The 12,852-nt window shown below is 43.7% G+C and overlaps 1 protein-coding gene across 2 annotated transcripts in view; it reads left to right on the top strand.

Annotated features, from left to right (window-relative positions):
* The window catches only part of RCBTB1 (RCC1 and BTB domain containing protein 1), a 68,142-nt gene that overhangs the window by 37,197 nt on the left and 18,093 nt on the right, over positions 1 to 12,852 (top strand). For both annotated transcript variants that reach the window (XM_077484288.1, XM_077484287.1), the window contains exons 7-9: positions 170 to 309; positions 1,851 to 2,041; positions 8,080 to 8,206. In XM_077484288.1, coding sequence (XP_077340414.1) covers positions 170 to 309; positions 1,851 to 2,041; positions 8,080 to 8,206 — 458 coding nt within the window. The remainder of the gene's footprint in view (positions 1 to 169; positions 310 to 1,850; positions 2,042 to 8,079; positions 8,207 to 12,852) is intronic.

The following is a 12,852-nucleotide window of genomic DNA, read 5'->3' on the forward strand; positions in this document are numbered from 1 at the left end:
CTTGGCTACTTTGGGGGATTTGGTGACTAGTGCAAAATAAAAAATAGTCAAATACCATTTTAGTCCTTGTTGAACAGATGATGGCTTGGTTCTTCTAATATATGAATACTGGATCTGTAACCTTAGACTTATTGAGGGGGAAAACAAAGCATTATTTTTATTTTTGCAGATTGTATGTGGCTATAGCCACACTATGGGCCTGACGGATCAGGGTTATCTCTACTCCTGGGGAGCAAACATGAATGGGCAGCTGGGCATTGGAAACAAAAGCAACCAGCTCTCGCCAGTGAGAGTAGAAACAGATGAGCGGTAATGTTTCAATCTTCCTCCTCTTCCTCCTTTTTCCTTCCACCCCCAATGTGTTAACCACTGACCATTTTTTTACATTTTTCATTTGCATGTAAAGTCAACTTCTTTCCTAGAAAATTTTGAACCTCTAAACATATTTTCTGAAAGCAAAGGCCCTAAAGAATAAAATGATGGCTGTTAAATATTTTTTTTTATTTTGTCATGCGATTTTCAGCCAATTGCAAAAAGCAGAGTGTTTGAAGTTAAAACCAATACCATCCTTCTTTCGATTAACCCCAGTGTCATGCTTTTTGCTATTTCCTGCTTTGAGGTGATCCTGCACAGATCTTGCCGGAGCTGCAAAGGTGAACCACACTCCATCCACTTAATTCATCAATCTATTTTTCATCCAACACTTTACATTCATCTACTATTGCTAGAATTGATGATGTAACACAGGCTCAGTGTGTTTATCCATGGTGATGGCATTACATTGTACAGAGCAGCGCTGGATGTTTTGTCATTTTTACTTTTATTAATGTGTATAGTGTTTATATTTGTGCAGCCATTTAGCAAACAGATTTTCAGAAAAAAAATCCTAAAAGTTTTGGTCTTTATGAATTCCACATTGCATGCACCTGAAAAGTGCCAATTTAGCTAAAATGTTTCATAGGTGATGCTTTAGTGAGTGATGGCTCTGGAACTATTGCTCTAGCTCAGACGTTCAGGGATATACCTCAGGGTTTGTGTCAGCAAGTGGTTTAAAAGCACTTGTAGGTTTGTGTCCACTCCGCATAAGTGGAGCTGACTCTGACCTGTCACCCGGCTGATCCGCTTGGTTCAGCAGGGGAATCGGTGCACAGATCCTCTGCTGAGAATACCCTATCCGAGCTGTGTAAAAGGGGCCTTAAGTTGTATGGTGGTTTTTAGGGGAATATTGGAACCAGAACATGGCAGTTGGCAGTTTTGGAAGGCATGAGCATATAAAGGGAGCTAGCGCTATAAGAATTGATCGTATACAGATGGATTCTACTGACAGTATAATTCCTGAAAAGCACATTTTAATGGCCAAATACATAACCGCACCAGACTTTACTATAGTATGTGTTTTTTAAAATCACAAAAATGATTGAAAGTTTGGTTACTTTGAAAGGGTGGGACACTCATAAGGGGATATGTAGCATACCTTGTATGTGCTAGAAGGCTTGAAACCCTGGGAACAGATATGCATAAATAAGTGAATTTTGGGAGTAATTTACGTTTTTGTGAAACTACCTCTGTAATTGGTGCAAGTTTCCACAAGTATATGACGCAGTTGATGTTATGCACTTAGTTGAACCCGTTGACTGGGCAACAGATGTCAAGACATCCGTCGACCCCTGACACACCTACTAGACTGAGGTTCAGATAAAGTGAGGCTGAATAAGGGAGAACCAATTTAATCTCACACTCCTGATTTAATTCCCTCCAATGCTTTGGCCTAACTACCTGAATGTTATCTAATACATTTTCAATGGCTGTGGTTATATGCAATGACTAATAGTTTTTTCTGCCCATTGCAGTATTGTGGAGATTGCAGCTTGCCATTCCTCTCATACTTCTGCTGCCAGGACGCAGAGTGGACAAGTATACATGTGGGGCCCATGCCGTGGCCAGATCATTCTTTCTCCTCTGCTCACAAACTTTACTTGTACGGATGACGTGTTTGCCTGTTTCTCAAATCCACCTGTGATGTGGCGAATGCTATCTATAGGTAACTTTATTTAGAACTATTGGAATTGCAGGTAGCAAATTAATCTGTCAGCTCATTCAGCCCTAGTACATGGGGAATCTAACCTCTGTGTTGGATGGCAGCTGAAGTCAAAAAGCAGTGTTCATCCTTTATTGGATCTCCAGTATCTCAACAGATGTCTCTAGGTACAAAAGCTTCATATGGTATTGGATACATTAGGGGGATTTTCTGGCATCAGTGGCATAAGTGATGCTTACCTGCCTGTCCCAATCTTTTTTTTTTTTTTTTTTTCTCTGCACCAGAAGTTCTCTAGGCCAAGGAGTATTATATTCAATTTGTTCAGACTGTCCTTGGCAGCCTAAGTGTTCACAAATATCCAGAGCCCAATTCTGAGCTTCCTAAGGACCCAGGGGCTGCCTATTCCAGGTGTGCTTGGATGATCTGCTTCTCAGGGAGTGATGCATACATTTCCTCAAGCTCAACACATCTTTCAAGATTTGCACACTTGAGAGGCTTGGCTGGGTTGTCAATCCCCAGATATCTGCATTATTTCCAGCCCAGTGATTGGAATATCTGGACTACTCCTTGATACAGAACAGATGAAGGTGATTCTTCCTTCAGAGAAATGGCTTTCATTGAATCAAATGTATTCTCGTCTCTGCAGGAGAGTTTTGGGGAAGATGGTGGCCTTGTTCAAAGCGGTTCCCTTTACTCACTCTCTGCATTCTTCAGAAAGAATGTGAGAATCTGGGATTTAAGATTGGTGCTGTTGCAGAAACCATTTTAGCTTATTCAGGGCCTTCCTCCAGTTCTTTTGACATGGAAGGCTTTGTTAGATTGTCGTTATTTCAGCGTGGAGGTTATCAGAGCTGGCTGCTTTTCCTGCCAGGAGCTTCTTCTGGAACTTTACCATGGATGAAGAAAACAGGATTTATATATTTTTTTTAACCTCCGCACTTTGCCAAAAGTGGTTTCAGCTCTCCATCTCAACCAGGACTTTTTTTTTTTTCCTTTTTTTTTCCCCCGGGCCACTGGGGGATACACTTAAAGTGTGATTGGGGTTATCAGGAGGTAGCTGAGATTAACTTCCGCAGCCAAGACTCACAATTTTGTCCTTGTGCTTTTCTCACCCTATCTCAAGACTATGGTTAAAAAGGAAACGGTACCTTTTCAACTGATGTCCCATACTAGTATCGGTGCCTCCTGTACCAGCTATCATCAGGAGTCAGTGGCTCAAGTTTGCCAGGCTGCAACCTGGTCTTCAGTTCTTTTTGCAAGACTTTACCAGGTGTATTTTAGAGCTGCTGAGGATTTGCTGTTCCCTCAATAACACACAGCCATTAATGTCCAAACCGCTGGCAAAAGTGAGTACACCCCTAAGTGAAAATGTCCAAATTGGGCCCAAAGTGTCAGCATTTTGTGTGGCCACCATTATTTAATCGTACATCACGGGACACAGAGCCATAGTAATTACTGTGTGGGTTATAGTCCACCTTCAGGTGCTGGACACTGGGACACCCTAAACAGGATGTTGCCTCCCTATATAACCCCTCCCACACCAGGAGTATCTCAGTTTTTTTGCCAGTGTCTAAGGTGTTGGTCACGAGTAAAGATGTGCTGTGCTCCACTGCAGCAATCCTTGCTGGGTCTAGCTATGCAGCCGGATCCATTCAAAGTGTCTTAGGCCGAATTGACTGGTACCTGGGCTTTGTGTTGGAAGAAACAAGGTTTTGCCTGTAAAATCTTTTTAGAGAACTTGCCCCCCCCGGATCCAGTACTTTTGATATTAAGGCCATGAAGTTTTACTGGCAGAGGTGCATTTTCAAGGTCTAGGATTGTGGGTTTCCTCGAGGGTCCCCAGCTCCTGAAGGTTTAACGGAACCCCCCCCTGAAAGGGTGAAGATTGGTACTGTTGGTTTTTACCACAGAAAACCCTGTGGTGGGAAAGGTAAGGAGTTTTCTAAGAATTTTGAATTTTCTTATGAAAGGTTTCCTTTAGTTAATGTTGTCATGCCTATGTGTCACCACTGGGGGCTGTATGGAGCACATACCTTCTCATGCTTCCTCAAGAGATCATGCTCTGTCTGGAGCAGCAGGCTTTTTTTCTGGGGATATTTTGGATAATGTGAGTACCCCTTTTGCCATTTAAGTGAAGGAGTAAATGTATTTTCGTTTCAAAACTCCTTCTGTGCCAGGGGAATCGGCCTCCAGGCAGTCTCGACGGCTTCCGCCATCATGTTCAAAAGGTAATCCTCAGGGTTAACCCCAGGGACAAAAGAGGTCTTGTTGGAGGAAGCCTACAAGATACTGGAGCCTTCTTATGAGGTGCCCCTGCTTGCTCAATAGTAAGAATTCTTCTGCAGTTCTCAGGGATCTGGTAGGAGTGTCAAGACAAATGAGGGACTTCCTCAATAGCTCAAAGGTACAAACTGAAGTGCCAAGAGTTTGTCTCCTTGTTTTCTCAGATTAAACGTCCCTAAGGATCCAGAGAAGTCTTTAGCTCAACCATTGGACCATCTTTTGGCAAAAAGTGTTCATGGTGGCCCCCATGTAAAAGCAGAGGTTTGGTTAAATTTCTGGTTATAACTACTTTTTTGCATAAAGTCAATCCAATCAGTTATCACCATCCTACAAGGAGAACTTCTGGTGTCAATCGACGTCAAAAAAAAAAAAGTGCATATCTCCTTATGCTGATTTCCTCGCTCACTGGTAATATCTACTTTTCAAAGTGGAAAATCTTCATTTTCGTTGTGTAGCCCTGCTTCTGATCTAGCTACTGCACCTTGAGTACAAAGGTTCTGGCTCCTCTTCTAGCCAGGTTGAGAGGGCACAAGGTATAACTTTTATGGTTTACCTAGTCTATCTGTTCTTGATAGACCAGTCAGTAGCCGCTTAGACCAAAGTATGGTCAGCATGTTCAACTACCTGGAATATCTAGATCGGATTCGAATATCTAGGCAGCTAAAATATTTGGGTCTGCTCATAGGTACACCCAGAAAAGGGTTATTCATACCCCAGGCAAAGATCGGTGCCATAAAGGAACTGACCTTCATGCAACACGAACAAAACATCCATTTTCCGAATGTAAGCAATCGCGTTTAAGTAGACTGACTGCTCTCACCACATCAAGAGAATGTAGTGGTTTTTCTTCCAACAGGTTTCTGGAAAAGTGAAGGTAGAACAATGTCCTGGTTTAGATAAAAACCTGATACTACCTTTTGGTAAAAAGTTAACTTGAGGACGCAATACTACCGTATGCTTAAGAATAAAAATATGGCTTTTTACAAAGAGCAGCCAATGCTCATACCCTTCTTGTAGCAGATAGTTACCAGAAAAAATTTCCTTGTCCAAAAAGGACCAAGGGAATGTGTTGTATCGGGCCAAAAAGGCTGTTTTGTAATGCCGACAAATCTAAATTCAAGTCCCAAGGGTTCAGGTGTTAAAAGAGGACAGGCAGTATCAATCTACTATTCTAAATGGATTTGACAAGTAATCTTTCAAGCTTATGGTTTAAAGAAGTAGATTCCACCCTCTCAAATCAAAACGCACTCCTCTAATGCCCCGTACACACGATCGGACTATCTGGCAGACTTGGTCAATCCGTCCGTGTGTGGGCTCCACACCTGGCTCCAGGTAGCCAGGATTAGCGAAGGAGGTCGCTGCCTCCATCCGCGTTAGCCCTGTCACCTGGTACAGCGCGGGGGTCCCCCCAGGTCCATATCAGACCCTTATCCGAGCACGCAGGCTGGTCAGGAAGGGGGGGGGGTGGGGACGAACAAGCGTGAATGGGTAGGGGTACATTGTACCCCATACTCATTTACATAGGGTGTCCTCATCAACATGGGGAACCCCTTCCCCAAAGCACCCCCCTATGTTGAGGGCACGCGGCCTGGTACGGCTCAGGAGGGGGACAGGGCGCTCGCTCGTCCCCACCCCCTTTCCTGACCAGCCGGGCTGCGTGCTCGGAAAAGGGTCTGATATGGACTTTTGGGGGGACCCCCGTGCCGTTTTTTGGCGTAGGGCTTCCCCTTTAAGTCCATACCAGGTGACGGGGCCAGCAAAGTGTCAATTTTGCTGCCGAAGGCGGCGAGATTGACTTCCTTCGCTTGTCCCGTCTACCTGTAGCCGCGTTCAAAATTAACGGTCTTTCCTCAGTATGTGGGCAAGTCTGTTCATTTCAAAAGTCTGGTCATATTCCGTCGGTTTGTCTGCCGCACCTAGGCCTAGTCAACTGGAAAAGTCTGGTCGTGTGTGGGCAGGTCCGCTCGTTTTGAATTCCGGCTGACCTCCACTTCAAAGTCCGGAGGTTTGTCCGCCGGACTAAGTCCACCAGATAGTCCAATCGTGTGTACGCAGCATTAGGCTGTTGGTGCTTCGTGGCCAGTGCATCACCAAGCCTCCATGGCTCAATTCTGCAAGGCTGCAACTGTGTCTTCAATCCATACCTTTTACCAGATTCTATCTGGTGGGTGTAAAGACATGTGGATGTCTCCTTTGGGAGAAGTGTACTGCAGGCAGCAGTATAAATCCTGTTCTCATGGTGCCCCACTTTGCTTGTCTCCCTCCCCTCAGTTGGCATTGCTCTGGGACATCCTACATAGTAATTACTATGGCTCTGTGTCCCATGATGTACGATGAAAGAAAATAGGATTTTTATAACTGCTTACCTGTAAAATACTTTTCTTTTGAAGTAAATCACGGGACAGGTCCTGCCTTCTTTCTAGAATACATGTTTGTTGCTTCTGTTTCAGGATGCCCCACAGATGCTCAATAGGGTTTAGATCTGGAGACATGCTTGGCCAGTACATTTATCCTCTGCTTCTTTAACAAGGCAGTGGTCATATTTGGAGGTGTTTGGGGTCTTTGTTGGCATGCTGCCGTGCGGCCCACTCTCTGAAGTGGGGGGGGGGGGGGATCATGCTCTGCTTCAGTATGTCGCAGTAAATGTTGGCATTCATGGTTCCCTCAGTGAACTGCAACTCCCCAGTGCCGGCAGCACTTGTGCGGCCCCAGACCATGACACTCCCACCACCATGCTTGACTGTAGGCAAGAAATGTAACTTTGTACTCCTCACCTGGTTGCTGCCACACACTTGACAACATCTGAACCAAATGAGTTTATCTTGGTCTCATTCGACCCCAGGACATGGTTCCAATAATCCATGTCCTTAGTCTGCTTGTCTTCAGCAAACTGCAGGCTTTCTTGTGCATCATCTCTAGAAGAGACTTCCTTCTGGGACAATCATGCAGACCAATTTTATGCAGTATGGCGTATGGTCTGAGCACTGACAGGGTGGCCCCAACCTCTTTAACCTCTTTAACCTCTGCAGCACTGCTGGCAGCACTTATATGTCCATTTCCCAAGGCAGCCTCAGGATATAATGCTGAGCATGTGCACTCCAACTTCTTTGGTCGACCATGGTGAGGCCTGTTCTGAGTGGAACCTGCCCTGTTAAACCGCTGTATGGTCTTGGCCACCATGCTGCAGCTCAGTTTCAGGCTCTTGGCAATCTTATAGCCTAGGCCCTAGGCCATGTTTATGTAGAGCAACAATTTTTTTCTGATGCTCTGTTCTTTGCCATGAGGTGCCATGTTGAACTTCCAGTGACCAGTATGAGACAGGTCGATAACACCAAATTTCACACCTGCTCCCCATTTACACGTGAGACCTCGTAACATTAACAAGTCACAACACCGGGGAGGGTAAATGGCTAATTGAATGGACTGAATTTGGTTATTTTCACTTAGGGGTGTACTCACTTTTGTTGCCAGTGGTTTAGACAGTAATGGCTTATGTTGAGGGGACAGCAAATTTACACTGTTTTATACAAGCTGTACACTCTACTTTGAAGCAAAGTGTCATTTGTTCAGTGTTGTCACATGATATAATATATTTACAAAAATGTGATAGGTGTACTCACTTTAGTGATACTGTACATCTGATTATCTGATGTCTATGCCCATCTTTAATTTGACTGTGTGTATGTATGTATATTGTGCATTTTAAATGGTTGCTTTTATACAAGTTTGACTCACTTTGTAAACTACATTCATTTTAGAACCTGAAGACTATTTAACAGTTGCAGAGTCTCTAAGAAAGGAGTTTAATAGTGAAGAAACATCTGATCTGAAATTTAGAGTCGATGGGAAAGATATACACGTTCATCGGGCAGTCTTGAAAATAAGGCAAGTATATAAGTTTGTAGTGGGTTATTATAGCTTTGCGCCAGTTAGGCTTTAGTCTGTGCATCAAGCCTTAAAGGTAAGTTCACCTTTATATTCGTTTTTTTTTTTTTTTTTGGAGCCTGCTGAGCATTGTACCCATGATCAGCAGATCATGGGTGCAATGGCCAGCTCCTGCGGACTCTCTGCTGAGAAGACTCCTTGTATGAGAAGACTCCTTGTATGAGAAGACTCCTTGTATGAGAAGACTCCTTGTATGAGAAGACTCCTTGTATGAGAAGACTTGCCTAAGCGCAGGCAGATCAATGGACTATGAGGACACTTACCAGTGCCCATTGAAAACTACAGGCCGTCAGCCACAATGGATGACTGTACTTGTAGGCATTCATTCACAGGAAACTGAATGAATTATGCAGTTGTGTTGGCGGAGCCCCGCCCAGCCGCAATGTTTTCAAATGACGGCGCATGCGTGGAGAAGATCCCCGGCCTATCGCAGGGAGGGGGGAGTGGGTAGAACATGTAACATATTCTAAAAGAGAACTTGCCCTTAAAGGATAAGTTCACCTTTTTGTAACATGTTGCACCCAAATTTAGAATGTGGTACAAATCCAATGGTCTCAGCACCCCCATAGTCACCGTTGTAAAAGGCAGCGGGGGGGGGGGAAGAATCTTCTTCCACCGTTCTCACTATCTGCAAATAATTAATCCATTCAGAGTCCTGTGAATGGAAAACGATAAGGTCCAGCAGCCTTTGCGTTGATGCTTCCTGTTGGTGTTGGACTTTATTTACACATTTTCTGCTCTCAAGATGTTGGATTTGAATTCTGGAAATTTTACAAGTTTGCACTTGCAATATCTGTTGAAATATTTACATGGGATGTGTGTTTGTGTGTAATGTATTTTTTTTTTTTTTATATTATATACACATTCACATTTTCAGTCCAATATTGTCTTTTATGATCAAATATCACTTGTTCACTTAATGCTTTGGTGCTGCACTATAGAGATATGTATGTCAAGGTGGTTGTAACCCCTTCCATATACCCAGTGAAGTGACTGGCCTCAGGTGACGCAGGTTTTTTTTTTTGGTCATTTTCCCCAACAAGTGGGATAAACAGGCCCCCAGCATCCCCCCCCCCCCCAATAAGCAATGTGTGGTGGTTTGTGCCCCTTGTTTGTGTTTACCTGTCAGCCGGATCCTCCAAGAGCTTAATTGGTAATCTACAGCCAGTGTTTCTTTATGAAATGTGATATTTTTTTATTTATTTTTTTGAGGCTTTTCACTGCCTTTTCAGCAGCTGACTTTTTTATGGACTTGACATATAAATATTATTCTTATACTTGTAGTGTGGACGTTTTCGATTACTGTGGTTTAAATTTGTTTTACAAACTTTCTTTGTATAGCCCTCCAAAGGTATGTTGTGGTATCTGGCTCAGATCCTTTAAAGTGGTTAAGCCAGTGTGTTATGATCATAAAATGGTCTGTTAGACGTGCCCCACTGTGCTCTATTAAAAAAATGCTGGTTTCTGCCTCATTTCAGCGTGCCTCTCACCACTCATGTGACTGCCCGCTGCTCTCCTCTGACTTCAGCCAGGAGGAGAGATGCAGGCAGTCACGTGTGCGCCAGGAGATGCTCTGAAATGAAGTAGAAATCTGCATATTTTTTTATAAAGCACATACAGTGGGGCACATGTCATTATCTAAAAGGCTATTTTACGATCTAGTTTTTATAGCCGCAAGTGGGGAGCAGAGTGGCACTGGCACCAGCAGACAGGTGGAGGGGGGGGGGGTGTTGAGGAGGACAGAGGAGAGCTGCAGATGACCGAGGCACATAAACTGACCATGGTGTCAGGGCTCAGCAGCCATGATGAACCATAGTCAGTTTACAGGGTAGATGGCAGGCATGATGGGAAAACAGAGAAAAATAACATGGCACCAAAGGTTTGGAGAGTGCCATTCACCCCTAATTGCAAAGAAAAAAGATCTCCCCTGTGGTGGGTTTTTTTTTGGACAACAATATGTCTATAAATATGGTAAAAAGCATATATATGCGAGTAGAGTTACTACAAACGCAAAAAATCGGGCAAGTTTGTTATTTCATAATATTTATTGAGTAAAAAAAGAGGATATAAATGACTAACATGATAGTCAAGAATTTAACTCCACTTGGCAATAAAAACATATATTATGGATGCACATATATAGACAACATGAATTGTGTCACATAAACACTGTACACCTGTATATACAATGTAACAATGACACTGACGCGTTTCAACCCTCGCAGGGGTCTTCAGAGAATTTGTCTATTGTGGAAGAAAAAAGACAACTATAAATAGGTATAAAACGGAATTGTTCATCATAATGTACTAAGAACAATTTGCTTTTAAGCAATATATACATCTATCATCACAATGCTGTATATTTACCAATTAATGTGCATCATACGCCGTAAAAGATATGGTCCACAGTGGGAATCCTCATCAGAAAGCACATGTGGCCCAAAACATTCCTCTCCTGCCCTGCATAGGTGCACCAAAGATCACACACTAGGCCCTTGTCGCTGGAGTCCACCCCAGAAAGGGGGGGAAAAGAGAGGGGAAGAAGGGAGTCCAGGAGTGTGGCTTGCGAAAGATCACATGTATAGATCGACCTCCAGTGTAACACACGGAGGGGAATACAGGTATCGATAGTCAGAGGCGGGGTGGGACGCACCTGCAATAGGACAGGACATAAAACAAACTGATTAGGCCGTTATCAACTCCAAAAGAAATGGAGAAGATCCCCCACTATTAATGATAAGGGAACATAAGGTAGCATGCCGGAATAGTGTCCAATGAGACTAAAGCTGGTAAGTAACACCGTGGATGGAGAATGAAAAGTGCACACAGTAAACAGTGTGACCACCATTATCATTGGTGAGTAGTATCAGGAAAAGGTGAAAAGCTGGAAAAAGTGCCATAGAGTAGAGAAAATAGTGTGATGAACGAGAGAAAACGTCCAAATATGGATGTAGTGTGAAGTGCACAAAGAGACATATGAGTTTACCTAAATATGTCATCTAGTGAAAAGATTTTTAGGGAAATGGACCAGGATGACCACAATGCAAAAAGGAGAGACTATCCGGTCCCAACCTCAGGGGTCCAGAGTATGCTCGCCCCACACCCTTAAATGATTCGATAGGGTACAGAGGACCCAAGTCTGTAAAAAAAAAAAGTAATAGACAATAGTGACCATAATGATAAAGAAATGAAAAAGACAAAAGTGCCTAAAGAAGTCCAGAAGGTGATCCAGAAAGTGACTTACCCTGGTGTACAATAAGATCTCAGCAAATAATGGTCTCCTTGATGAGGACGAATAGATTGCCCTCCCTCATTGCCGAGTAAATATAGTGTATGGCCAGACCTACCCCAGCTGTGTCTTCGCAATCGCAGATGGGTCCCACCCAATACATCCTCCATCGAGTAAACCTGCATGGTTGCCAAACATGGCTGACCACATGTGGTCTCCCCGGCGTTCCGGAAGTGCCATTACCGGAAGTGACGGAAATGACTGCAGTTCCATGGCACAGGCGTGACGTCACGCACATCCGCGATAATCGCGCATTCGAGCTAGCGTGCCGGGTCCGGAGCTGTTACGTCGCCCGGCGGCATTCCGGATCCCAGGAAAGCGGGCAGTACCTACCCGCCTAGATCCGGGGAGCCTAGGGGAGGGGCCCGCGCGCGCTCCGGGCCCATCCCCTCGTCCGGCCGGGAAGCCACACTGCTGCAGTCCGCCCTCTAAAACAATAACAAAGGTCAAGGCGCCATCTAGAGGCAGGGAAAGAGAAGACATTTATAATGGCCACATGTGTCAGACTGTATATAAATTGCATAAGAAAATTCGCCCAATGGTTATCAATATTGCTAAATATAGACATATATATAGAAACTACAACAATTATGCAAATATTGGAAAAATGACAAGGTTAGCGAACAAGATTTGTCAAGGATCAATAATTGGCCATAATTCAATTGACAGTAAGTCTATTAAAAATCATATGTCCAATATCGAAAAACAAGAGCTAAAAACTTGATCCCAGTAAATCAATCTAGGTTAGAATTTGAAATTAAGGCTCATAATAGAGCTGTCTGAATGAGAAGGTAATCAAACAGATAAAATAAATAGAGTTAAAATAAATAGAAAGATGAAAAGTAAGTACGTTTTTACTGTGTCCTTCCTGATATGAATCCCTTGAGAAATGGGGCAAACGAGATGGCTTCGTTCAACCCAGGATATGAAGTAGCGTTAAATTTGAAAATCCATCTTTGTTCGTGTTGGAGAAGGATCTTCCAATCTCCTCCACGATTAGGAATATGTACACAATCCAATATGGCAAAAGATACCTTAGGCATCCTGTAATTGTGTATAATGACCACATGTCGTCCTAAGGGGAGATAGTACTTCCCAATTTCCATACTGTAGATGTGTTTCGATATTCTTGTGTGGAATTCTAATTTCGTCTTCCCAACGTAGAACGCTCCGCGTTCACACTCCATGAAGTATACGACCCCCCGCGTTTGACAGTTAGCGAAGTGGGCAGGGCGGAATGTTCCACCGTTGGGTAGACAGACTCTTCTCGTCTGATGTACTTACAGGAGGAACAGTG

Source organism: Lithobates pipiens, unplaced genomic scaffold (genome assembly GCF_037356315.1).
Source record: "Lithobates pipiens isolate NorthernLeopardFrog02 unplaced genomic scaffold, aLitPip1_a1.2 Scaffold_16, whole genome shotgun sequence".
Classification (NCBI taxonomy): domain Eukaryota; kingdom Metazoa; phylum Chordata; class Amphibia; order Anura; family Ranidae; genus Lithobates; species Lithobates pipiens.